Source organism: Oryctolagus cuniculus, chromosome 6 (genome assembly GCF_964237555.1).
Source record: "Oryctolagus cuniculus chromosome 6, mOryCun1.1, whole genome shotgun sequence".
Classification (NCBI taxonomy): Eukaryota; Metazoa; Chordata; class Mammalia; order Lagomorpha; family Leporidae; genus Oryctolagus; species Oryctolagus cuniculus.
The window spans coordinates 37,925,654-37,950,938 of record NC_091437.1 but is presented as its reverse complement, the minus strand read 5'-3'; the positions used below and the strand labels follow the sequence as shown (position 1 = coordinate 37,950,938).

The window sequence follows — 25,285 nt, the reverse complement described above, 5'->3', positions numbered from 1 at the left end:
TTTTAAAATTCCCCGTTTGACATAGAAATGACAAATATGCAAGCTAAACTAAGTTTCTCTTCCTCTGATGTTTTTGATTTCTTCTAGGTGGACTCTCATTATTGTCCCAGTTGCTTAGAAAATATGCCGTCGGCTGAAGCCAAACTGAAAAAGAACAGGTAAGACCAGGATTGGGTTTTCTGTTTTCCTCAACTATTTTCTTAGTAGGTAATTAGAAAGCACATGGAATTAACTGGGTTTATTTTTTTAAGCCATTTTTCATGTTTGGCATCATCATTGGCAAAAATGAAACTGCCCCTGGTTTTTTTTTTAATAGGTGTTCTATTTTACGGGAGTTTTAGACTTAAGAATTATTGTGAAGGTTGTGCAGAGAGTTCCCGTTGAGCATAGCCCTTACTCTCCGCTGTTGTTAACATCTTACATTAATACAGTGTACTTGTCACAGTTAGTGAGTCAGTGCTTATATGCTTATTATTAAAGGTGAGAATACTTCACAGAGTCATAAAAGCAATTAAAAGAGAAGTTTATTTTGGTGCAGAAAAAATTCTGAAATGCATGCCCACAAGAGAGCTTCAAAAAATCCATCGGAAGTGCATATTCTGAAAAAATGATGCATGGACTTCTTTAGCATCTGAAGAAAGAACAAAAAAAAACCCTGAACCAGTGCTGTTTCTGAACCATTCAGTTTAGCTTCGTGTGGGGGGGTGTGAGCTTTCTGGCCCAGCAGTCAAGCGATTATTTCCTGTGTCCAGTTTCAACAGCTGCTCTTATCGTTGGCTCTCGGTGTTCCATCGCACTGTCGGTGCAGCCTCGCCAACAGTGTGAACAGGAGCCCTCCTGTTCCTCGGGAATCTGTGAACTGTGTGAATGTAAAAGGAGTCTGGAGGAGGAACCTGTGCGTGGTGGCAGTGCGTCCCTCTGTGCAGTAGGATTGGGCCAGGTTCTGGTTATCCAAGAATTTGGGTCATGTTTGCATGGTTTTTAAAAAATATTATGTGATTATTTTGAAGTACTGAATTGCTAAGAGGCCTCCAGGAACAGTTTTAAGCATTCCTGCTTGTATTTGGTCTTTGTTGAATTGCCAGCACGCAGAACTCTGTCTGGCACGTGGTAGGTGCTTGGCAGATACTTGCTGAGTGCACTGATGGTTGTGTTTGCCGTGCACAGATGTGCCAACTGCTTTGACTGTCCTGGATGTATGCACACCCTGTCCACCCGGGCAACGAGCATCTCCACACAGCTTCCAGATGACCCAGCCAAGACCGCCATGAAGAAAGCCTACTACCTGGCCTGTGGGTTTTGTCGCTGGACGTCTCGGGATGTGGGCATGGCAGACAAATCTGTAGGTGAGTGGGGTCAGCTCAGCAGGAGATTCTGTGCACTCGGGAGTGGCATAACCGCCCAGAGACTGGCGTTTTATATCCTGTTGGAGAGGTAGGAGCTAAATTCACGATGTTTTGTCCTTAAGCCCACATTTATGGATCATGATGTTTCATCTGAGACTTGCTACCTTGGAATTGGTAAAAACAGCTTTTGTAAATCTGATTTTGAGGATGAAGATAGGTTCTTCTTAAAAAATAAATATCCAGGGCCAGCGCCATGGCTCACTTGGTTAATCCTCCACCTGCAGCGCTGGCATCCCATATGGGCACCAGGTTCTAGTCCTGGCTGCTCCTCTTCCAGTCCAGCTCTCTGCTGTGGCCCAGGAAGGCAGTGGAGGATGGCCCAAGTGCTTGGGCCCTCCACCCGCATGGGAGACGAGGAGGAAGCTCCTGGCTCCTGGCTTCGGATCGGCGCAGTTTTGGCTGTAGCGGCCATTTAGGGGGTGAACCAACGGAAAAGGAGGACCTTTCTCTTTGTCTCTCTCTCTCTCACTAACTCTATCTGTCAAATAAATAAATAAGCATCCATCACCGTGGATAAAGTTAAAGATAAAAGTAACAAATGATAAGAAATAGTTGGAATGCAGCTAACTAACTTAAGATGAAAAACCACATGAGAAACCTTTGTAAAACAATAAAAAGAGACTCAGTAGAAAAACAGGCAAAGAGGACTGGTGTTGTGGCCCAGTAGGTTACACTGCCACTGGGTCACCTGCCTCTCATATCAGAGTTCCTGGGTAAGAGTCCTGCCTTTGCTTCTGATCCAGCCACCTGCTGACGAACCCAAAGATAATAGGTGGAAGCTCAAGTACGAAAGTTCCTGGTACCCACATGGAAGACCCAGATGGAGTTCCTGGCTCCTGGTTTCAGCCTGTCCTAATCCGGCTGTGGTAGGCACACTGCCTTTAATATAAATAAATACTTTTTAAAGAAAGAAAACAGGCAAAGGGTTTAAGCAGCAGTTCTCATAAGTGGAAATAAAAATGATCAGTAAGTATGCAGAAAGATATGTTTAACTTTACTAATAATTGTGGAGATGCAAATTCAAACTTTTTATTTGGCAAAAAAAATTTTTAATCTGGTTATTTCAAGTTTGGCTAGAAAATGAGAAAATTCTCATGTAATACCATCTTGGAGAACAATTTGACAACATCTGTTAAATTTTTAAAATGCTTTTCTTCTGCCCAACAGTTTCATGTCCAAGTCCCCTGAAGCATCCGAACATAAAGACACTTACAGACATAGGGTTCATCAGTGAGACAGAAAAGCCATGTTTGGATTTAAAGGTGTAGGGTGTTACTTACCTCGCCATCATTTGAGCACCTCTAGGTAGAGATTGCACTTACCTTTATCAGGAGGCTTCCTGTATTTTTATATTTTTGTCTATTCCATGTTTAATATCACTGTGGAAACACAGTACAGTCAGTTGAAAATCCTGAGTTGCTATTTATGCTTTATATATATACAGTAGCACTACTAAAACCCTGTTGTCATTTTTCTTTCTGAAATTTCATGGCTCAGTTTTCTGATAATATTTTAAACTTGCTAAAATTCTTATTTTGGGATTTTCATAAAAGTTACACCTTAAATGCTTTTCAGATTATGAGCCACTAAGATTAGAGAATTTTAATTTCAGAACCTGTGCTAGGGTCTGGTGCCTAACAGTGAAAACAACTGTGGCCCACATCAGAGTGCCGGATTCAATTCCTGACTCTGGCTCCTGACTCACGCTTCTGTTATTGCAGACCCTGGAGGCAATGGTGGTGGCTCAGGTAATCAGTTCCTGGCACCCACGTGGGAGACCTGAATTGAGTTCCAGGTCCATCCACAACTGTCGCAGGCATTTTGGTAGTGACCAGAAGATCAGTGTTCTGTTTCTGTCTCTGTACCTCTCAAATGAATAAAAACCTATGCTGGCTTCTAGACCTCTCTCTCCTCTGGGTGTCTTAATAGTGATGGTTGGATCTCAGAAGTTCTTTGAGACTGCAGATAATTTCAGTTCCCCCATGATGGCTTTGATGCCTAGGAAACCCTGAAACCACTTTAGTTAGAACTGTTGACTGACTTGTAACAGTTCTCTGACATATTGTCCATATGTACAGAGGAAAACATAATGAGATAAGACTTTTAAAAATATTGTTGGGCCGGCGCCATGGCTCAATAGGCTAATCCTCCGCCTAGCGGCACCGGCACACCAGGTTCTAGTCCTGGTCAGGGCGCCGGATTCTGTCCCGTTGCTCCTCTTCCAGGCCAGCTCTCTGCTATGGCCCAGGAGTGCAGTGGAGGATGGCCCAAGTCCTTGGGCCCTGCACCCCATAGGAGACCAGGATAAACACCTGGCTCCTGCCTTTGGATCAGCGCAGTGCACCGGCCACGGTGGCCATTGGAGGGTGAACCAACGGCAAAAAGGAAGACCTTTCTCTCTGTCTCTCTCTCACTGTCCACTCTGTCTGTAAAAAAAAAAAAAAAAAAAAAAATTGTTGCAATTAAAAGGTTCCAGCTTTCAGAAATGTTACTAAAACTAAAACATTTTGGTCACATAGTTTATTTTCCATGATTCCTGTAAGTAATACAAACTTTGAAACAGGAATATTGTACAAAAGATAAGTTCAGCCATTTCCTGCGAGAAAATACATTATTACTTTTAGCAAGATCATTAAGAGTCCTTTTTGTTTTGGAAGAGAAAAAGTTACTTTTAATTATATAAATAATATATATTATGTGCATATCACTTAGTTTAAGAAAAGAAGTGGAACCAAAGCAGTATAAGCCCCTTCTGTAGCCTTTCCCCTCTTGTATTCCCCTGTCTGTCCCCAAGAGATGATTGTCACAACCCTGATGTTTATTAGTGTCTGAATATTTTTATACTTCTCCACATAGGTATGTTGTCACTAACAAATAAAAAAATAAGATTTTTATTTAGTTATTTGAGAGAGAGGGAGAGACAGAGAGAAAGATCTTCCATCTGCTGATTCACAACCCAAATGGCTGCAGTGGCTAGAGCTGGGCCAATCTGAAGCCAGGAGCTTCTTCCAGGTCTCCCACATGGTGCAGGGGCCAAGCACTTTGGCCATCTACCACTGCTTTCTCAGGCCATAGCAGAGAGCTGGATCAGAAGAGGGACAGCAGGGACTTGAACCGGTGCCCATTTGGGATGCCGGTGCCACAGACGAAGGCTTAGCCCACCGTGCCACAGTGCTGGCCCCAGTAGTTCTCAATTTTAAGCAGATGGGTACATATACTATATGTATCCTGCTACAACTTTATCAACATTACGTTTGTGATAAAAAACTGATTCATACATGACTTTCTATAGTTTTTTTATTTTGTCTCCTTTTGGTGGACATTTAGGTTGTTTTCATTTTTTGCTTTTGAAAAGAGCCCTGCTAGAAGCATTCTTGTGTGTGTTTAAGATAGATTGATTAATTAATTAGTTAATTATTTTTGTTTTCCATTGAAAGAGTTCTGTTTGGGTATAGGTCCATTAGTAAATACATATTTGGCAAGTATTTTCTCATCTGTGACTTGTTTTTTTATTTTATTAACAAATCTCTAAAGAACACAAGTTTGTCATTTCAGTGAAGAGCAATTTCTCATTTTTTGTTTTGTTCTATAGAGTGTACATTTTTGTGCCCTTTTGCAAGCTAAGCCAGAGTCACTAAGATTTACCCTTAGGTTTTCTTCTAGAAATGCTATAGTTTTAGCTCTTACATTTAAGTCTGTTGTGCATTTTAGAATAAGTGTTATATGAGTTATAAAGTAAGAGTCGAGGTTCACCTTTTCTCTGTGTGGATATCCAATTATTACGGCACCATCTGTTGCAGGTGGTCAGTTGTGGTTTCATTTTCAGCTTTCTTGAATGCTTTCTTCCCTTATCAGTTGTGCCGTGTGTTCCTTATGTAAGAAATTCTCTAAATCAAGGTCATAGAACATGGAAGTTACACAGTGTTGAAGATAAGAGCAGAGTCTCTGGATCAGACAGTCGTTTGAATCCTGGCGCTACCACTTCCTGTCTGCAGGATTTGGAGCAAGTTCTCTAACATCTCTGAGCCTCGATTTCCTCATCTGTAAAATCAGATTGATAATAAGAGTCCCTACCTCAGGAAATATCGTGAGAAAAAAAAATGTAGTACGTGTCCAATGCATGTTGCATCGTTACTGATGATGAAGAGAGTTGCCGTTAGCACCATTTTTATGTTGAAAGAAAATTTTATCCCAAGCATTCTGGTATATATCATTTCTAGGACTTTTTCTTAGAAATTCTATCATTTTATGTTTTTATATTTCATTTTATGGCCTCAGATGACTTGTTTTTATGAATGTGCAGTTATCAAGTCATCAATCTTGTTTAATGTCTCTTCATTTTCTAGCTAGCGGCGGCTGGCAGGAACCTGAAAATCCACACACACAACGGGTAAGTAAGGCGTCGTCAGAGCCATGAGATGAAATAATAAAAGATAGAGTAAAGGCCTGAAGATCTTCCATTTTGCATTGAACATGGCCCGTGCTTGGAAGTCCGTAGTATGTATTGTGGCATCCGTTACACAGGGAAAGCGCTTGTCATCATAAGACTAAATCAGTGTCAGTTTTTTCCAGTTGACATAAGTTCATGGAGAAAGCTAGGTGTAGTTTTAGGTCTGATTTCACGTTATGCCTCAGAAAAAGAAAACAAGATCATTTTTGTTTTTGCCTCATCCACCCACCCGCGAGTTACGGTTCCATTTTTTCCTCAGATACTCTTGGAAATGTCATAAATATGTAGCTATTTTAGCCCCTGGAGACACCAGTAATGTAGACAATGTCCTAGACTCACTGCTTACAGGGTCGTGGCCTGTGCCTGCTTCAGCAGCTCGTGGCGAGCTCCTCTGTTCTGTGTGTGTGACATTTGATGTTCTCACCCCTTGAGAAAGGTGGGGAACTGCTCTAGGAATGGATGTGCTGACATTCAAATGCAAATCAAATGGCGGTTTATAATTGTTGACCTATGTTACTGTAGAAATACTGAAAATGTCTTGGGTAAGATTGTGGAGGGGCAAAAAGAGATAAAATGTCCAAGCCTTTTCATTGTACACTTCTTCCTGAAGGTACCATTTCAGTTCTGAAAACAGATCATGTAATAAAGAGAAATTCTCTTAAAGAAAAAGCAAATTTGCCCACCTGAATCATTTGTCTCCTCTATTACATGTCTGTCAGTGTGATTGTTTAATTTTGTGTGTTTCTTGTTAGCTTTCTTGTGAAACAAATACGCATCTTTGATTTCTTACAGATGAACAAATTGATTGAATATTACCAGCAGCTTGCTCAGAAAGAAAAGGTTGAGCGAGATCGCAAGAAACTTGCACGACGTAGGAACTACATGCCTCTGGCTTTTTCGGTGAGGATTTGCAAGATCTGTGGGGCATAGCAATAGTGACCATTTCAGAAAGTGGCCGTGTCCTTCATTCCTGAATGGTGGGTAGCAGAGAGGGGTCCCTCAGAGTGACAGATGTTTAAGCCCAGCAGTTCTGCTTTTGCCACGTCATCAGCTCTGTTTGAGTTCTTTTGTGTTTTAAGAGTATTTGTGTTTGTTTCTCCATCACTCCCTTTTGTCTTCTGATGGTCCCCCCAAAAAGGCTGCTGTTTAATTGTGTAGACACCACAGAACCCCGCTTGCAGCTTTTGTGAATGACAGAGGGTCTGAAAAGAGAATGGGCAGAGTATGTTCTCTTCACGTCACCCACGTCTCCCACCTTTGACAGCCTGCTGGTAGCCGTTTGCAGCCGTGTGTCCCCACGATGGAAACACTGACATTACACACTTGTTTGGTTACCTAGTCATATCCATGCATTTTAAATTTTTTGCACTAAAATAAATTTACCTTTAAATTCCATTTTTTTAACAACCTTTTTGAAATACCCTTGGATATGCGAGTGGAGTTTTTGTAGGAATTATTTGTGGAAGTCTTTCCCTACCGGTTGCTACGAGTCAGAAGCTAAAGGTTAGGATCTGGAGTTTCTGTTACTTACCTCAAGTTTTATTTGCTCTCACAGAACAGTTTGTTTTCTGTGTTCTTGCTTGAGGCCAGCAGTTTGATATTTAGTAAATAACATTGGTTGAATGGTTACAGTGTGTCAAACCCTGTGCCAAGCACTTTACACATATCATGTTATCCTCACAACAGGTCTTTGGGGTACAGTGTACCCCTGTTGCACACTTGAGGAAATGAGAACTTGCCAAATTGCATCCACATGAGAATTAGTTAAGCCGTTGAAACCTAAAGAATTGTAAGGCTGTGTCAGAATGCCTGGAATAGCGTTTACTACACAGCGACAGTTATGACACACCTGCACTTGCCCGACACTGATGTGCTCGATAATCCAGTGGTGTGATCGGCGTATGTGCTAGTCTGTTCTGTTTAGGAGAGAAGTTCGTGTTAAATGCTTTATTTTTCCAACTTTCCCATGTAACCTGCCTGCTCTATGAGTTTGCTTCTATCTTATGCTGCATATTTTTGTCTCCGTTGCAACCTGCTGCTATTTGGGGGCTCCACAGCAACACACTATTCATGTAGTGGTAAGTTCTCTTTTATGATTCTTGCTGATCCCGAGGAAGTTAGCAGATGATCACTGGTGTTCCAAGAAGATGTCCGTCGTGTGTCTTAGACATTCTGCATAGTTCTTGCCTGAGCCATAGCTTAGATATTTTTAGATTAATAGTAAAACTCACATTTAGTTCACTTTTACTATATTAACATAGTTTCGATCTCTTTGTCTGGTGCCTTTATTATTTTAAGAATAGGATAATGATGTGGGGTTGCAAAGTACTCTCTAAAAGAAGCTTTTAAATTAGCTTTTTTTTTTTTTTTTTGGCTTATTCCCTGAGCTTCTCATGCTTTCCCACCCAGAAATCTTTCAATAAATAGGATGTATAAATCGTCACTTGCTAATAGGAATTTCTGAACTTTGTTTAGGATAAATACGGTCTTGGGACCAGGCTTCAGCGACCACGAGCTGGCACATCCATCAGTACCCTTGCTGGACTTTCGTAAGTGTGGATATTAAACTGAAAAGATTCTCTGTGACAGGAACACTTCAGTTGTTGATGTCCTAGACGTGGCATAATCAGTGGGCCCTGGAGAAATCACTACTTGTTATCTTTTAGCCTTAAAGAAGGAGAGGACCAGAAAGAGATAAAGATTGAGCCGGCTCAGGCTGTAGATGAAGTAGAACCTCTGCCTGAAGACTATTATACAAGACCCGTGAACTTAACAGAGGGTAACTTTAAATATTACTGTACATTTCTAGTCTGCATCTAAGTCTGCTTTGACCACTTGCATGCATTGCGATTTGAGATATTGAAGGGGATTGTTCTGGGTAGTAAAGCAACTTGTAGAAATAAAAGAGAGGGCTGGCGCCGTGGCTCACTAGGCTAATCCTCTGCCTGCGGCGCTGGCACCCCGGGTTCTAGTCCCGGCTGGGGTGCTGGTTCTGTCCTGGTTGCTCCTCTTCGAGTCCAGCTCTCTGCTGTGGTCCGGGAAGGCAGTGGAGGATGGCCCAAGTGCTTGGGCCCTGCACCCGCATGAGAGACCAGGAGGAAGCACCTGACTCCTGACTTTGGATCGGCGCAGCACGCAGGCCATAGCATCCATTTCGGGGGTGAACCAACGGAAGGAAGACCTTTCTCTCTGTCTCTCTCTCTCTTTCTCTCTCTCTCTCTCTCTCGCTGTCTATAACTCTACCTGTCAAAAAAAAAAAAAAAAAGAAAGAAAGAAAGAAAATAAGGAGGTAGATGTCATCAGAGAATTTTTGAATGTTAAATTTCTGTTGTGTGGATTTTTGAACGTCACTGTTCATGGTGGCAGTACTGTTTGATGCAGTTACTGACGACATCTAAGTCTGATTCTGAAAGTCACTGTGACCTGAGCCTGGCTTCTGCTTTCTTGCTAGTGACCACCCTTCAGCAGCGCCTCCTGCAGCCAGACTTCCAGCCAGTCTGTGCTTCGCAGCTCTATCCTCGCCACAAGCACCTGCTGATCAAACGGTCGCTGCGCTGCCGGGTAAGCAGCCCATTCTGTGGAGGTGCATTTGTATGAGAGAAAAGCAAAACTAAAGTAAACATGATTGCTATCTGACTAAGGTAGTAACTGCAGAAGACACCAGGTGTGCAGAACACTGTCGTAAATGCCTTCAATATAAACTCAGTTGGCGTAGCTCTAGCGCAGTCTCAAGTGTTGTTTCTGTTTTACAGATGTGGAAGCAGGCACCTGCAGGTTAAAGACGTAGTGTTAACCACTAAAAGAATAATGATTATTCATCTTCTAGTTTAGTTTGAGGTAGAGGGAGGGAACTATAAAAAATAATTCCAAAGAAAGAAGAAAAATCAGCAAAAAGTTATGGCAGTCTGCAGAACAAATAGTTTCTTTAATAAAGAAATTGTAAAAACGAAACTGAGCAAAGGGCAAAAGGAGCGTTTTAGAGCAGAGCTTGGCAACAGCACTTTCTCTGATGGTGGACTCTCCCACATCTGCACAGAGGCGGAACCACGAGGCACACTTGACATGCGGTCCTATGATGTAGAGCCCTTCATTTTCAGTTATCTAAATAGCTATGTTTGACTAGTGGCTGATGTTTTAAATAACACAGATCTAGGTTAGAAGAGACTTGAGTTAAACACAGTGTGTGGACTTCCTGTAGATCCTGATTCAAGCAAAATATAGTCAGAAAGGGGCTGAGGGAGAGGGGTGTAGAAGAAGGGCAGAAAATTTTTTGAAATCTTTGGAGAAATGTAGACAAAGGCAGGATAATTTTAATACTATTAAAGAATTGTTCATTTCTTAGGGAATAAAAATTATATTGTTGTTTTTAATCTTTTATTAGAGATACCTACAAAAATACTAATGGATGAAATGGCACCATGTCTGATATTTTTTACAAGATAATCTGGGCTGGGAAATGAGAGAATACAGGAAGCAAAATTAGCCAATATTGCTAATTGTTACCAACATACTTAAGTGTTGAAGTTGGGTGATGAGTACCCAGGAGTTTATTTTTTTTAAAGATGTATTTATTTGAAAGGTAGAGTTAGAGAAAGAGAAAGATCTTCCATTCACTGGTCCACTCCCTAAATGGCTGCAGTGGCCAGAGTTTAGCCATTCTGAAGCCAGGAGCCAGGAGCTTCTTCAGGGTCTCCAGTGTGGGTTCAGGGGCCAAAGCACTTTTGGGCCATCTTCCGCTGCTTTCTCAGGCGCATTAGCAGGGAGCTGGATTGGAAATGGAATAGCTGGGACTCAAACCAGTGCCCATATGGGCTGCCAGTGTCACAGGCAGTGGCTTTATCTGCTATACCACCGCACTGTGCCCCCACCCCCGGCCAGGGATTTTTAATACCATTTTGTGTTTCTATATAAATGAGAAAATTTCTGTATTAAAGAACTTTTTGGAGAAGAAAAGATGGGCAAGCATTTGGCCTAACCATTAAAACACCTGTGTCCCATGTTGGGGTACCTGGGTTCAAGCCCCAGCTTCACTCCTAATTCACCCATATGAGACACCTGATTGAGTTCCTGGCTCCTGCTTCCACCCAGCCCAGTCCCAGACATTGTGGGCATTCGGGGCGTGAGCCAGTGGATGGGAGAGTGTATAAGTGCTCGCTCACTCGCTCATTCCCTCTCTTCCCCTCCCTACCTGAGGTTAAAAAAAAAAAAATTTTAAGTAAAATTGGTACTCCAGCCCAAAGAAAATCCATAAAGAAATGAAAGGATAGGCCGGCACCGCGGCTCACTAGGCTAATCCTCCGCCTTGTGGCGCCGGCACACCGGGTTCTAGTCCCGGTCGGGGCGCTGGATTCTGTCCCGGTTGCCCCTCTTCCAGGCCGGCTCTCTGCTGTGGCCAGGGAGTGCAGTGGAGGATGGCCCAGGTGCTTGGACCCTGCACCCCATGGGAGACCAGGAAAAGCACTTGGCTCCTGGCTCCTGCCATCGGATCAGCGCAGTGCGCAGGCCGCAGCGCACCGGCTGCGGCGGCCATTGGAGGGTGAACCAACGGCAAAGGAAGACCTTTCTCTCTGTCTCTCTCTCTCACTGTCCACTCTGTCTGTCAAAAAAAAAAGAAAAAAAAAAAAGAAAGAAATGAAAGGATAGACCACAGGCTGAGATAAGTAATTTGTAAGGTAGCTAATAAACAAAGGCTTTGTCTCTGGAATATGTAAAAAGCTTCGGCTAATCAAGGAAAATATAACCCAGCATAAAAATAATCAGTAGATATTAGCATACAGGTGATGACAGTAGAAATCCCAGTAACCAAAAAATATGAAAAATATTCAGACTTTCATAGTGATTAGGTAACTGTGTCTTAAGACAGACTGGCAAAGCTAGCAGTTTGATGGTGTCATATATGCTTGGATCTACTTCTGGAAAATTATCCTTCAAATACATTTACACGTGTGGAAAGTGATGAATACACACGAGTACATTATATGTAGTAGCAAAGTAGCGGAAACATTTAAATATTAGCTGTTTGCCTCTGGTTACATAAGTTATAGAAGTTTTAACAGTGGTACAGAGGTTCCTCTGTATGCTGAATGGAATTTATTCCAAAGGAGATAAAGTAAAAAAGAAGCAAAGGGCAAAACATTGTGTAAAATGCTCCCTTTTGTGTTATATAAAAAAGAAATATGATATATGTTAATGTTTTTCTGTACACAGGCCCCAAATATAGCTGCATAGGGTGGCTCTGGGGACAGGAACAAGGAGTCAGAAAGGTTGATCTCCACACTGGACACCTCTTTTGTACTGTTAAACAATTTTAACCAAGTATAACAGTTGCTGGAGCAGGTGGTTAACAGTTGCTACTGTATTTTCCAGCAAGAGACCTGGAATTCCAGATCTCAGCTTCACTTCTTGTTTCTGTGAAGTTGTGCAGGTAACTTAGCTTTCCTGTGTCCCATTTAATCTTCTGTAAAATGGGCCCATGAATATTTGTAGTACTAGTAGCTACCTCATCCAGTTAATGTGATGCTGAAATCCATTTAAACCAGTGAGCAAACTGTTCAGCACATATGGTAAGTATTCAGTATATGTGTGTGTTGTTATTTCAGTAGTTTTAAAGCACCATAAAGGTATAATAATATTAGTCCAAACAGCATCATCTGTAAATTTTGGCGATCAGTGGCATCTGAGCTATGTTAAAACACACAGTCTAGTAGTAGAATCCTACAGGACAGAATTGTGGTCGCTGTTGTCCTGAATTTAGCAACTCAGTGGATCAGCCTGGTATGTTCTTATAGTCCTCTGATACATATTATATTGCTTTTCTTTCTAGAGATGCGAACATAATTTGAGCAAGCCAGAATTTAATCCAACATCTATCAAATTCAAAATCCAGTTGGTTGCTGTGTAAGTGTGTTGGGATTTGTATTTGGGTTACTATTTAGGATTGTTTTTGTTTGTTTCAATGTGCGGTGTGTTTACTCTTGGCCTAAAAAAGAAAAGAAAAATTATATCAAAGTGATCTTGCTGTTGTTCCCTGTTTAGATTTTTTTTTTTTCAATTTAGTTACATACTGTGAAGTTTAGGAGAAATCTGTAGACATAAAATTAAGGGTGTTTATATTAAGAACACAGTGTGGAGGTGTGATCTAGGGCAGTTTGATGTGTTGATTAAATAGAGAGTCAGTAGTCATTCATTATAAATTATAAAGTGCTTAAGCTTGGGAATAATCTTTTAAAAGCTTAATAAAATATAGGCAGGTTGAAGAGTATCCCTAATACAATGTTCATTTTACCTGTGTTCTGATAACACTTCATTGAGTGGAATAAAAGTGAATAAGTTGGTGATGACATGCTGAGGCCTATCAGTGGAAGGGAATTTCATGTCTAAAAATCACCTGTCAAGGGGCTGGCACTGTGGCGTAGTGGGTAAAGCTGCCACCTATAGCGCCGACATCCCATATGAGCGGTTGTTCGGGTCCTGGCTGCTGTACTTCCAATCCAGCTTCCTGCTAATGTGCCTGAGAAAGCAGCAGTAGATGGCCCAGGTGCTTGGGCCCCTACACCCACATGGGAGACCTGGATGAAGCTCCTGGTCCCTGGCTTTGGCCTGGCCCAGCCCTAGTAGTTGTGGCCATTTGGGGAGTGAACGAGCAGATGGAAGACTTGTCACTCTCTGCCTCTGCCTATCCCTCTCTGTAACTCTGAGTTTCAGATAAATAAACCTTAAAAAAAAAATGTCAAACAAGAAAAATATTTTGAGAGGTTAGAAGAATATTATCTTTACTTTGGGGTAAAAGCCCTCCCTAAACAAGGCAGGAAACCCGGAAGCCAGCAGGAAACAAAACAGTGTTGATCTTAACAAAATGAAAGATGAGTTGTGAAAGAAAGCCAAAGTTCTGACACAGACAGTGGAGCAGAAAAGAATATTTGGTATTTGTGACCAGAATAAGTTTAGTATCCTTGGTATACAGAATTCCCACAGATTAGAAAGATAAAAATAGAGGAAGATAGTGATGGGGGTTGTAAGGCAAAGGATTTGAGCAGGCAGTTTATGGAATAGGAATTCCAGGTAACCAGGAAATAGATAAAGATGCCAAGGCTCAGCAGGAAAAGTTTAGATAGCATCCAGTGCTCGGGACTATGGGTGACGTGTACTCACCTGCGTTGGTAGGAGTGTGCACTGCTGGAGTCTTTTGGAGTGCTCTGAGAATATCAAGACAAATTATATAGACTTTTCATCCTAGCAGTACTCTACCGTCTTCCTTGTCAATTCTATAGAAACAAAAGCACCAAGAAACAGATACATTTACAAGGATGTGTATTGCAAAAGGCAGAGTTACAGAGAGAAGAAGGGACAGAGAGATAGAGAGATCTTCCACCAGCTGGCACTATGGGCGGCAGCTTACCTGCTGTACCATAATGCCAGCCCCGTATTGCAACATTTTAATGGCAAAAGACAGAAGTAGTTTCAGTGTGGAGCTGACTAACCATTAACAAGGGAGTGGTAGATTAAGGTGAGATACACGTGCACTGTAGGATATTAGGCAGCAACTATAAAGAGTCACTGGAGAGCACTGGTCTGCTGAGGAGCAAGGACTTGAAGTGGTGCCCATTTGGGATGCCGGCACTGCAGGGGGTGCTACACCACAGCGCCGGTGCATAAAAAATATTGTTTTCTTTTTCATAGATTTATTTGTTTTATTTGAAAGGCTGAATAACAGAGAGGCAGAGGCAAAGAGAGAGAGGTCTTCCATCCGCTGGTTCACTCCCCAGATGGCCACAATGGCCGGAGCTGAGCCAACCAGAAGCCGGGAACCAGGAGCTTCTTCCAGGTCTCCCACGTGGGTGCAGGGGCCCAAGGACTTGGGCCATCTTCTACTGCTTTCCCAGGCCATAGCAGAGAGCTGGATCAGAAGAGGAGCAACTGGGACACGAAAAAGTATTGCTTTCTAACGTCAGACACCTATCATGTAGTTACAGTGAAGAGTCTAAGAATTAATGTATGTAAAATGCTTAAAACATTGGTGCATAGTATCATAAGTGTTAGATAAGAGTTTGGAAAGAACATAGTAGAGTTTCTACAGCCCTTTCTGTATTTTTTTTTAACTTTTTGTTTGTTTTCTGTGTGTGTGTGTACCCTACATGTATTATTAGTCTTAGATATTACAACCAATTTCCTTCTGCAGTTACAAAAATGAATTAAATAAGATTTCAAAAAAATAATAGCTGCATAAAGAAGCTATCTGTCATGATATACACACAGATATGAGGTTCTATTTAGAAATGAGTAGTATACGTAAGTTTCAGAAAGAACTCATTTCCAGTTTGGTTTCATGTCTTAAGTTCTTATCATAGTGGTGGTGTGAGTCTTTAAAGTTGTTTTCTTCTGACATGTTCTAATGAGCATAAAAGGATTCTTGTACTTGGTAATTGATAATAATAATTTTAAGGGGCTCCAGTGAACATTAATGCATTTTTTATTTGTGCATAGCAACTATATTCCCGAAGTGAGAATCATGTCAATTCCCAACCTTCGCTACATGAAGGTTAGTATCTTGCTTATTAACAGAAGAGAATGGATTGATTGATCGATTGATTGATTGATTGATGCTGTGTGCAGATGCCCATGTGGATAACTGTATGCTTTTGTGGCATGGAATACAATGAGCAAGGAATAGAACACAGTTGGGAAAATAAAAGGATTGAGGCTTTAAATGCTTTTAAACTGGGATTATTGCCAGTAGCATCTTTGAAACGTATGTAGAGGAAGCAGAGTGCACATTAAGTAAAGGTAGAATCATAGGTGGAAGAAAGAAAGATGATGTTTGTCCCCACAAGCACCTTACGCACTGCTCCACCACCTCACATGGGCAGTGACTTCCTAACCGCAGCCCGTCTCTTCCTTGGAGTTGGCCTCCACCTCTCCCCTACCCCTCCACCATGTGAACTGTAGAATATGCCACAGCAGCTTCTTCAGCCTTTGTCTTGACATTCCTGGAGTCCTTCATTGTAAAGATTTTTTTTTTGATCTCAGTAGAGTGTCGAACAATGGCAAGTCGTCGTGGCTTAAGAAGTCTTAAAGTTTTTATCATTTTGGTGTGCCGTTTTTTTCTATGTTAATATTTCTGGCTGGCCTGTGGCTCCCACATTTTAATTTATGAGGGCTTCCTTCTTTTTAGTCCTTAAGTGGCAGCCTGGCTGGGACAACAACTTTGAACTGATAACAACCACTCAGATAATGTACGTTCCTCAGGGTTTCTAGATATAGTACCTGACACCTTCCCAGGGTCTGTCTGATTTCCTCGGAAATAGTAACTCTGGAGCATGTTAAATAGCCTAACGCAGGTAACAGAAGAAGGGTCAGTAGGCACCGCGATGTGGCAGTGAGGCAGCAGTGCAGGCAGTATCCTGGCTCAGGGGTCAGGGGAGGAGGAGGACTGTGTGAACTCGCAGCTGGGAGAGTGACCTGGGTACCCCCCATGGCACATGTATGAGACGCTTTTCTTATTCCCCAGGAGAGCCAGGTGCTTCTGACTCTGACGAACCCCGTGGAGAACCTCACCCACGTGACCCTGCTGGAGTGCGAGGATGGGGACCCCGATGATGTCAGTAGCACTGCTAAGGTACTGTGTTACGTCATCCTGCCCGCCCCTGACACTGCCTGCTTGGCCTCATTTGACCTCGCTGAAAGACGCCAGTCTCTCTTCCACTCCTAGTTAGTAGGTTTTTGACTCCACCTCCTGACTTTCACTGTGTCCTGAAACGCACTGCCACTGCCCTGTCTGAAGGCCTCAGCCCTTCTTAGCTGGACTGTGCAGTAACTCGCTAACTGAGCTCTCTGTGTTAGTAACCCCACCCCTCCCCGGCAGCTCCCAGCATGAACTTGCTGAAATGTGCGTGGCAAGCTGAGCACTTAGCCTCTCTCTGACTCTGGGTAAAGCCCACATTCTTCGGCCTAGCAGATCAGCTCCTTGATGACCTTGCTTTACACATTCAGATTTAGCATTCCCCAAATCAGAAATCTTTAAAAAGTTTGTGGAAATGCATAATATGGGAAAGTATGCATGGTTTCAGATTCTTTTGCAGCAAAATAAACATCTTTTCTTTCCATTTTTCCATGAACTTTTTAAAGTACTCTGTTGATGCTTGTGATTCAGGTGGAGCCAGTGGGTTGCATTTTCATTTTCAGAAAGAGAATTGCATATGCTGTCATTTTACTTACAGTGCCCCCTTCTGATCCCAGTCCCTCCCCCTGCCTTTGCAGTCTCCCAGTCCACTCTTCAGGACCCGTATGAAGCTCCTTTTCAAAGCCAATGCCTCCTCCAGATTTCCTCTGCTTATAATGAAAATGCATAGTACTCACTCGGTGTTGAAATGGGCAGTTTTGACTCTTAGCAAGTGTTAACTGAATGAATGACATGGGGCCTCTTTGTATTTTACTCTACTCAGTGATTCATGTAGGACTTGGAATTTTAGGAGGACTTTTCTCTAGGTTATTTGTGACTGATTCATAACTCAGCATGGTCCTTATAACAAAAGCTGGTACAAAGGATGCCTGTATCTCTACTTAGCTGTTATCCAGACACTCTTGTTGGAGAGTGTTTCTAGCTGTTATCAAGGTACTGTTGTTAGAGAATGCTTCTAACACCTTTTTCTGTTTTTCTTCTTTTTTTTTTCAAACTAGCAACAGCTTGAAAGAGAAATAACACATCTTCCCTACTCCTTTTCTTAAGTAACCATAATAAACAGCTCCAATGATGACAGAGACAGAAATAAGCCTGACACATATGCCCAGCTTATGAATGTGTTGCCTTCTTCTCTTTATACCTCCCCTGCCACATTTGTTTCCATGATGAGAAATTTGGCTGACACTGTTACCTGTTCATTTCTTATACCGAGTTGAGGCCTAATTACAAGAGGATAAGCTTGAACAATGCCTTACCCTTTTCTATAACCATAAATCCCTGTGTCAGAAAATACCATGTGGGAATTGTTTCTCCTGTGTGTTCTCTTTTCTTAAAATGTGGTAAACTGAGGCAGGCATTTGGTGTAGCAGTTAAGATGCCGCATGGCTCTCATGCACATCTAATGTCGGAGTACTTGGGATCGAGTCCAGCTCCTCTCCCGATTCCACCTTCCTGCTAATGTGTGCTGTAGGAGGGCAGTGGTGCTGACTCAAGTAGTTGGGTCCCTGCCACCCACGTGGGAGACCTGGTTTGAGTTCCTGGCTTCAGCCTGCCCCATCGCCACTTGTTAGGGACATTTGGGGAGTCAGTAAGCGGTGAGAGATAATCTCTCTCATTCTCTTGCTCTTTCTGCCTTTCAAATAAATGAAATAAATAAGGAAAACGTATGATAATCTATTTCAAATGTACCAAAACATAGAATAATCAAACACCCACATAGTCGCCCTCCCATTAAGAAATAAAACATTAAGCACATATAAATAAAAACAGTAGAGAAGCACCATATTCTCTTCCCAGATGAATTCCCCTGTGAAACACTTCATTTGACTTCAACATTCCCTTAAATTTACTTGTTCTTATTCTTTTATTACAAATGTCTGTCTTCCTAAACAACAGGCTTCTAAACTCTGTGTTTGTAGTACAATGCTGCGTGCATTCTAGAATGCGCTGTTCACTTCTACATGTATTCCCTCGCATGAATATCCACCCCACGGATCCTGAGGTTGGCCTCTCTGTGTTGCTGTTCAGGTGGTGGTGCCTCCCAAAGAGCTCGTTTTGGCTGGCAAGGACGCAGCAGCAGAGTACGATGAGTTGGCAGAACCTCAAGACTTTCAGGATGATCCTGAGTGAGTAATCTTCCTGTGACCCCTGCACCACAAATGGCCCACTTATATATCCTGGTTTTCTCATCTAGGTTTTTTTAAAATAACCTTTTTTTCTTTCTGTTTATAAAATAATTACTGTAGAAAATGTGTGAGACATATACAAAACCATGAAGAAAAAAATGCCTCATCACCAGGTATAAAGTCATTAACATTTTGGTGCTTGTCCTTCCAGATATTTCTTTGGTCACTGGGATCATTCTCTAAACGTAGCGGTTTTTTTTTTTTTTCACCCTTTTTCTTTTTCTTATTTTTTTACTTAATTATTTTTTCTAGGGTAAGTGTTATAGCACAGCACATTAAGCTACCTGTGAGCTGCCTGCATCCCATATCAAAGTACCTGGTAAAGTCCTGGCTACTCCGCTTCCCATCTAGTTTCCCGCTAATGAGCCTGGGAGGCAACAAATGATGCGTTAAGTACTTGAGTCCCTTACGCCCACACAGGAGACCAGGATGGCTGGTGGCTGCAGCCTGGCCCAGCCCCAGCTGTTGTGGGCATTTAATAGGAGTAAACTAGTAGATAGAAAATCAATCTGTGTATCTCTCTTTCTCTCTGTCACTCTGCTTTTCAAAATAAACCTTAAACATATTTTCCCATGTTAACCAAAAATTTCAAGTATATAATTTTTAACAGTTGTGGACAGGATACAATATTCTGTCCCTGTAGATCATCACTGGGTTTGTCCTCCACCTGCACCTCATTAGAGAACTAATAAATTTTACTGTCTCCTGGCCGGTGCCGCAGCTCACTAGGCTAATCCTCCGCCTGCGGCGCCGGCACCCCAGGTTCTAGTCCTGGTCGGGGCGCTGGATTCTGTCCCGGTTGCCCCTCTTCCAGGCCAGCTCTCTGCTGTGGCGCAGGAGGGCAGTGGAGGATGGCCCAAGTGCTTGGGCCCTGCACCCCATGGGAGACCAGGAGAAGCACCTGGCTCCTGCCATCGGATCAGCGCGGTGCGCCAGCCGCGGCGGCCATTGGAGGGTGAACCAACGGCAAAGGAAGACCTTTTTCTCTGTCTCTCTCTCTCACTGTCCACTCTGCCTGTCAAAAAAAAATTTTTTTTTACTGTCTCCTATTCAATAACTGAGAAGGAAAAAAATGAAACTTCTCCTGGTTGGAGAATGCATCATTTAGGATTTCCAGTGCTTGGTACAGAGAATTTAAAAAGAATGGTTGGGGCAGGCATTAGCCTAATGATTAAAATGCTGGTTGGGACACGCATATCCCACATCAGAGGACCTGAGTTTGATGTCTGACTGCTGATGCCCACTTTTTGCTAATGCAGACTCTGGGAGGCAGTGGTGATGTCCCAACTGATTGGGTTTCTGCCACCCACTAGGGAGACCTGGATTGAATTCCTGGTTCTTGGCTTTTACCCCCTGGCCATTGCAGGCTTTGAGGAGTGAGCCAGCAGGTGGAGCTTTCTCTCTCTGCTACTCAACTCAATAAATCCTTGATTTTTTTTCTTCTTTTTTTAATTTAGAAGCTTGAAGGAGGAGCCCCATGGGCTCCAGGGAGGTGAGCTAGAGGATACTGCCTGATGCTGGCATCTCTGGGCGGCACAAGGGGGAGTAGCTGGACAGCTAGTTATACAAGAAATGAGAATACTGCCACTGGATACTCCCACTTTCTGGGTGAAGACCCAGTGCTGAAGTGATGCCCACAGGAGCCACAACAAGTGGAAATTCAAAAGGGGGAGCCAGACTGGTCCTCTGCACCAGGCCTCCGGGCTCCCTGTAGAGTCCCCTGTTGACAGAAATTGACAGGGAGCCAGCCTACAAGGAAGAAATGGATTTAACACAATCCAGTGTCAGCAAGCAAGATGCAAAGAGGAGCTTGAAGGAGTAAAACACAGTTAATAAACTAGCACGGGGAGCATTTAAGATATTCTAACAGAATGTTCCAAAGCTCCCGCGGCAGAGAATGGAGAGAAGGGATGACATGAGATGGCCTGGAGATCACAGGAAGGCCAGAGTGAGACGAGCACTGTGATAGCAGACATGCATTAACTCAGTGCCAGGGTGGCTGTTTTGTTGCTTCTGTCGCGTCCCAGACCCCCATATCAGAGGGTCACTTCAGTGGGTTTAGCTGGGGACTAGAAATTTGAATTAGTTTTTTAAAAAGATGCCCAACGGCTGGCGCCGCGGCTCACTAGGCTAATCCTCCGCCTGCGGCGCCAGCACACCGGGTTCTAGTCCCGGTCGGGGCGCCGGATTCTGTCCCGGTTGCCCCTCTTCCAGGCCAGCTCTCTGCTGTGGCCAGGGAGTGCAGTGGAGGATGGCCCAAGTGCTTGGGCCCTGCACCCCATGGGAGACCAGGAGAAGCACCTGGCTCCTGCCATCGGATCAGCGCGGTGCACCAGCCACAGTGGCCATTGGAGGGTGAACCAACGGCAAAGGAAGACCTTTCTCTCTGTCTCTCTGTCTGCCTTTCAAAAAAAAAAAAAAAAAAAGCTGCCCAAATATCAGTGGTTATCTGAGGAATTAAGGATAGGGAAAAAGCCTTTTCCTTCTTACTATTACTAACAGATTTTTTTTTTTTTACGTGAGTCTTACACGTATTAGCTAATGTATGTAGAATGTATTGAGTTAGTACAGTTCAGAGTGCTGCTCTGAAACCCCTGCTCTATGTGTGTTTGAATTACATTATTTAGATGTGGAAATCTGCAAGCTTCTGGAAATATCATCTGACACCAAATTCCAGTCTGATTACATGACGGATTAATTTTTTAAAAACTCTGTTTCACATAGTTATACCTTAAGGAAATTTCAGATATGTGGAAATTAATACCTTGTAATACTGTCTAATTATGTAATTGTTTAATTCCAGTAACTTTTTCGAGTGTGTACCATTCGGCCCATTTACTTTTGAAGCTAAGTTATTAAAGCACACACTTCAAGTGCCAATGAGAGCAAACAAATGGAAACACTAACTGAAGAGACTTTTCTAAATATTCCTGTTATGTAGGTCATTTCTAAACACTGGTTTACAGTGTTCCAGAAATTCCTTTAAAGCTCTGAGTTATTAAGTCTTCCCACAGTAGCAGTTTAGATCCTGTAGAAAAACTGCCACGTGTGCACAGAGGTAAACGTGCAGCCCCGTTGTTTACAAGAGAGAAAAATTGACAACAGCCTCAGTGTGTGCCGAGCAGGGTAAATAGATGGTTGAATGCTATGCAACCAGTAACTAGAATGTGGCTGAGCTGTATATACCATTTTGGAAATGTTTTAAACAGAGTGGAAAAGCAACAGAATCATGTGTTCCATTTATGTTGGTTGAAAGAACATTGTAAGCTTGTAGCAAAATACCTGGTCGGTTCAGAACCAAACTAATTCATTTTTTTTCTTACGAGCTGAATGGAAGAATCAGGGGAAAGACTGTATTTCTCATTTGACTTTTTTACAAGTCTGCTTGCTTCTGTGATGTTAAGGAAATAGAAGGGGTCAGCATCATTGCTAGAAACTTTGTTGCTTGGAAACAGGATGGTGGCCACATCTTGTCGGAGATAGCCTGTTGTGCTGTAAAACATGACTGTAGGTCTGGGTGGTCTGGCTGGCTTATGACCTAATTCTGTGCTTATTTCTTTCCATAGCATTATAGCCTTCAGAAAGGCCAACAAAGTGGGTATTTTCATCAAAGTCACCCCACAACGTGAGGAAGGCGAAGTGACCGTGTGCTTCAAGATGAAACACGATTTTAAAAACCTGACAAACCCTATCCGGCCCATTGAAGAAAGTGACCAGAGCACTGAAATCATCTGGCTCACCCAGCATGTGGAACTCAGCTTGGGCCCGCTTCTTCCTTAAAAATTTTCAGGGGTGGGCAGATCGCAAAGGACAGTGTCACTACCAGCTCACACTACGATGTGGCAGCCGCTGCTTCTCTAGGCCTTGTGTGTAACCATGTTCCCCTGCACTCCTGAGTCCGTTCCCCAGCAGTGGGAGCAGTGGCCAGGCCTCAGGAGAGCAGGGTGACTGCTGGGCCTCTTGCTCTCGCCTCCGTTGACCACTGAGCCCTGCACGTTGAATAACAACATAGTTGCATCCCACTGAAGGAGATATTTCTCGGAGTGGCCGTTAGATTTGTCACCTGAGAAACTCTGACCGTTCCCTCTCTTGACCTGATCTCACTAAGGATCACAGAGTGACGATGACGTGAAAAATGATAGCATAAAGGTGGAGCTGCCGTCGGTGCTCCCACGTGGGTCTCAGTGTCCCGCCTGCTCTCTGTGTTCCATGAAGTGGGGTCTGGCAGTCTGCAACATGCCCTCCCCCTGCTCTTGTGGCTCCTGTCGTGCCATAGGTTCCATTTGACAAAAAAGGTCACCTTCTCTTCACTGTCGTGCTGATTGGAGAAGCCTGTGGAATTCTTAAGGCACTTCGATTCACCCTCTTCTAACTGAATACAGAACACTTAACCAGTTGCACTTAAATTTTTTTCCTGGTAAAATACTGAACTTTTGAGATGGATCTTAGAGGCAAGCAATTACATGTCATGTCAGGGGGTGGGAGGGGTGGCAGGTTCTCTGGTGCGTTCAGGGTGGTATGGCCATAGACCACTCATTTGAAATATTGCCACAGTATCCAGAGACGGGTGCTGCCACAGGGAGGCAGGCTCTGTCTACTCCCTGCCCTGCCTCTGCTCTGCCTGTTTAACCCAGTAAAGTGTTCTGAGAATTTGAAGCTGGTAAAGAGCCCAAAGAAAACTTCTGTGGACAGTCACTTCTGGAAACATTTTGAAAGATTTCTTTTTAGCATGATCTGAACTAATGTTCTTTCCATTGATTTGAAGGGGAAATTATATTATCTGAATCCAAAGCTGGACATTAAGGAAAAGAGCTTTTCCCCTTAATAAATTTTAAACTTTTGTCATATGGTGTGTCCAAGAAAGACCATTTTGATTGTAATCCATAAAGTAGTTCAGCAAGCATCCTAGAATCCTGGCCTAACAGCAGACATCCTGTTTTCTCTTGGAATTCTGGAGTTGGCTTGCTAACCTTAATTTCTGTGTTGTTTTCTAAAATGAACTTGACAAAGTAGACCACCAGCTGCACCACATTTTCTTTAAAAGTATTGGAAGTGGTCAGTGGACTTGTGAGTTAGAAATTTCTGGTTTGTGCTGGTTTTGTTTTAAGTCTTTAGTTTAAAAAAATAAAAAGATATATTGTAATATACAATAAAGATAGAATTCAGTCCATTTCAGCTCCCCTTGAAAGATGAAAATATTTAGGAGGCTCTCAAAGACACTAAATTGTACTCTTTAAGGTCAAGGCGACTTTATGAAACAATGTTCCCATAGAGTAATATATATGCTGCAATGTGCGAAACATTCGCACCTAATAACAGAGTCACAGTAAATAACGTTTGGCCTCTTAGGAGTTGGGGCAGGGGAATGGGTGACTACAAGTTCACAGGTGACAGAAACAGCTTAATGTTGTGTAACCCCACAGAGTGTGGAATTGAGTTTTATTTCACTGCCTGCCAGAGCCTGCCATGAAACCACTGGTCCGTGTCTGCCACTGGAGGAAGCAGGCATCAAGTAGAGGACAGCGTCACGTGCTCACAAGCCTGTGACGGGTGCACGGCTGTATGGCGTGCCTTTGTGGGCTGTAGCCATTACTCTTGTTCCCAGAAGTAATAATGTTTAAGTAACGGTCTCATCACTGCCATGGGACACCACACAAACACTTCTGGTCATAGTTTTTCCCCCTCAGAAGTCAAATTAACTTGCAGAATAACTCGCGTTGGTTTAATATTTCCTCAAGATAGATTATAGTACAAGCTGGCATTCTGTGTGTTTGTAGAAATGGTTCAGTAATTGCAGCTGGTGAATTAGGAATTTGTTGCCTTTTTTGTATTAGGTCAGATGCAAGCTTTGTAATGCTAGTCGGTGTACACCCCCTCAGGAGTTAGGCATCATCAGCTCATGAAACTATAATTTGGGAAACTTAAGGCTAAGGTAATCTGGGTTTGTGTTTGGTTCACCCACCAAAGTCTTTTGTTTAAAGTGTAGGCATCATGAGCTCCGTGTCATCCGTGTTTGTGAAGAAGCCTCCTCGTCGGTCCCTTTGGGGAGTGAGAGGTACTCCCTGATCTTTACGAAGGACAGGTTACTGTTTGCCTTACTGCTTAAGTTAATGTAGTGAAATAAAGCAGACAAAGCTTGTGTGTGTCTCCTGTTTGGTTTCTTGAAGATGGGTGGGAAGCAGCATGGGGCGGAGTCCGGAGGTGCCTGGAGTCACAGGAGTTGCTCTCTGAGAGCCAGTGGCGTGCTTCCTTCCGCCTCTTGAAGTGAACTGTGCGAAATCCTCGGATCAGGTTAGTTGACTGTAACATTGCAGGGAGAAGATGCTTGCTCTGTACCTGCATGCTCTCAGACGCACATCAGTGTTGCTGTTAGCCTGTGTCATTGCTCCCAAAGATGGTTTCTCACACAAGCTGGGTCAGCCTCCCCAGGTAGCCACTCATCTACCTTCCCCACGGAGCTCTTCCCTCTCTTGTGCATGGATTTATTCCTGCTCGCCCACCTGAAACCAGCCCTACCTCTTAGCACTCGCCCTTGCCCTCTTGCTGTTTGTTTCATGCATGTGGC

At 43.1% G+C, this 25,285-nt stretch overlaps 1 protein-coding gene across 2 annotated transcripts in view; it reads left to right on the top strand.

Annotated features, from left to right (window-relative positions):
- The window catches only part of DCTN4 (dynactin subunit 4), a 40,658-nt gene extending 15,799 nt beyond the window's left edge, over window positions 1-24,859 (top strand). Inside the window, exons 2-14 of one of the 2 annotated variants that reach the window (XM_002710315.5) lie at window positions 88-158; window positions 1,168-1,346; window positions 5,753-5,796; window positions 6,649-6,756; window positions 7,914-7,934; window positions 8,332-8,405; window positions 8,523-8,635; window positions 9,308-9,417; window positions 12,680-12,753; window positions 15,340-15,394; window positions 16,364-16,471; window positions 18,563-18,660; window positions 22,287-24,859. In XM_002710315.5, the coding sequence (XP_002710361.2) occupies window positions 88-158; window positions 1,168-1,346; window positions 5,753-5,796; window positions 6,649-6,756; window positions 7,914-7,934; window positions 8,332-8,405; window positions 8,523-8,635; window positions 9,308-9,417; window positions 12,680-12,753; window positions 15,340-15,394; window positions 16,364-16,471; window positions 18,563-18,660; window positions 22,287-22,500 (1,269 nt within the window). In that variant the 3' untranslated portion in view covers window positions 22,501-24,859. The remainder of the gene's footprint in view (window positions 1-87; window positions 159-1,167; window positions 1,347-5,752; window positions 5,797-6,648; window positions 6,757-7,913; window positions 7,935-8,331; window positions 8,406-8,522; window positions 8,636-9,307; window positions 9,418-12,679; window positions 12,754-15,339; window positions 15,395-16,363; window positions 16,472-18,562; window positions 18,661-22,286) is intronic. The other variant, XM_070076332.1, reaches the window with a different exon arrangement.
- The last annotated feature ends 426 nt before the right edge of the window (window positions 24,860-25,285 follow it).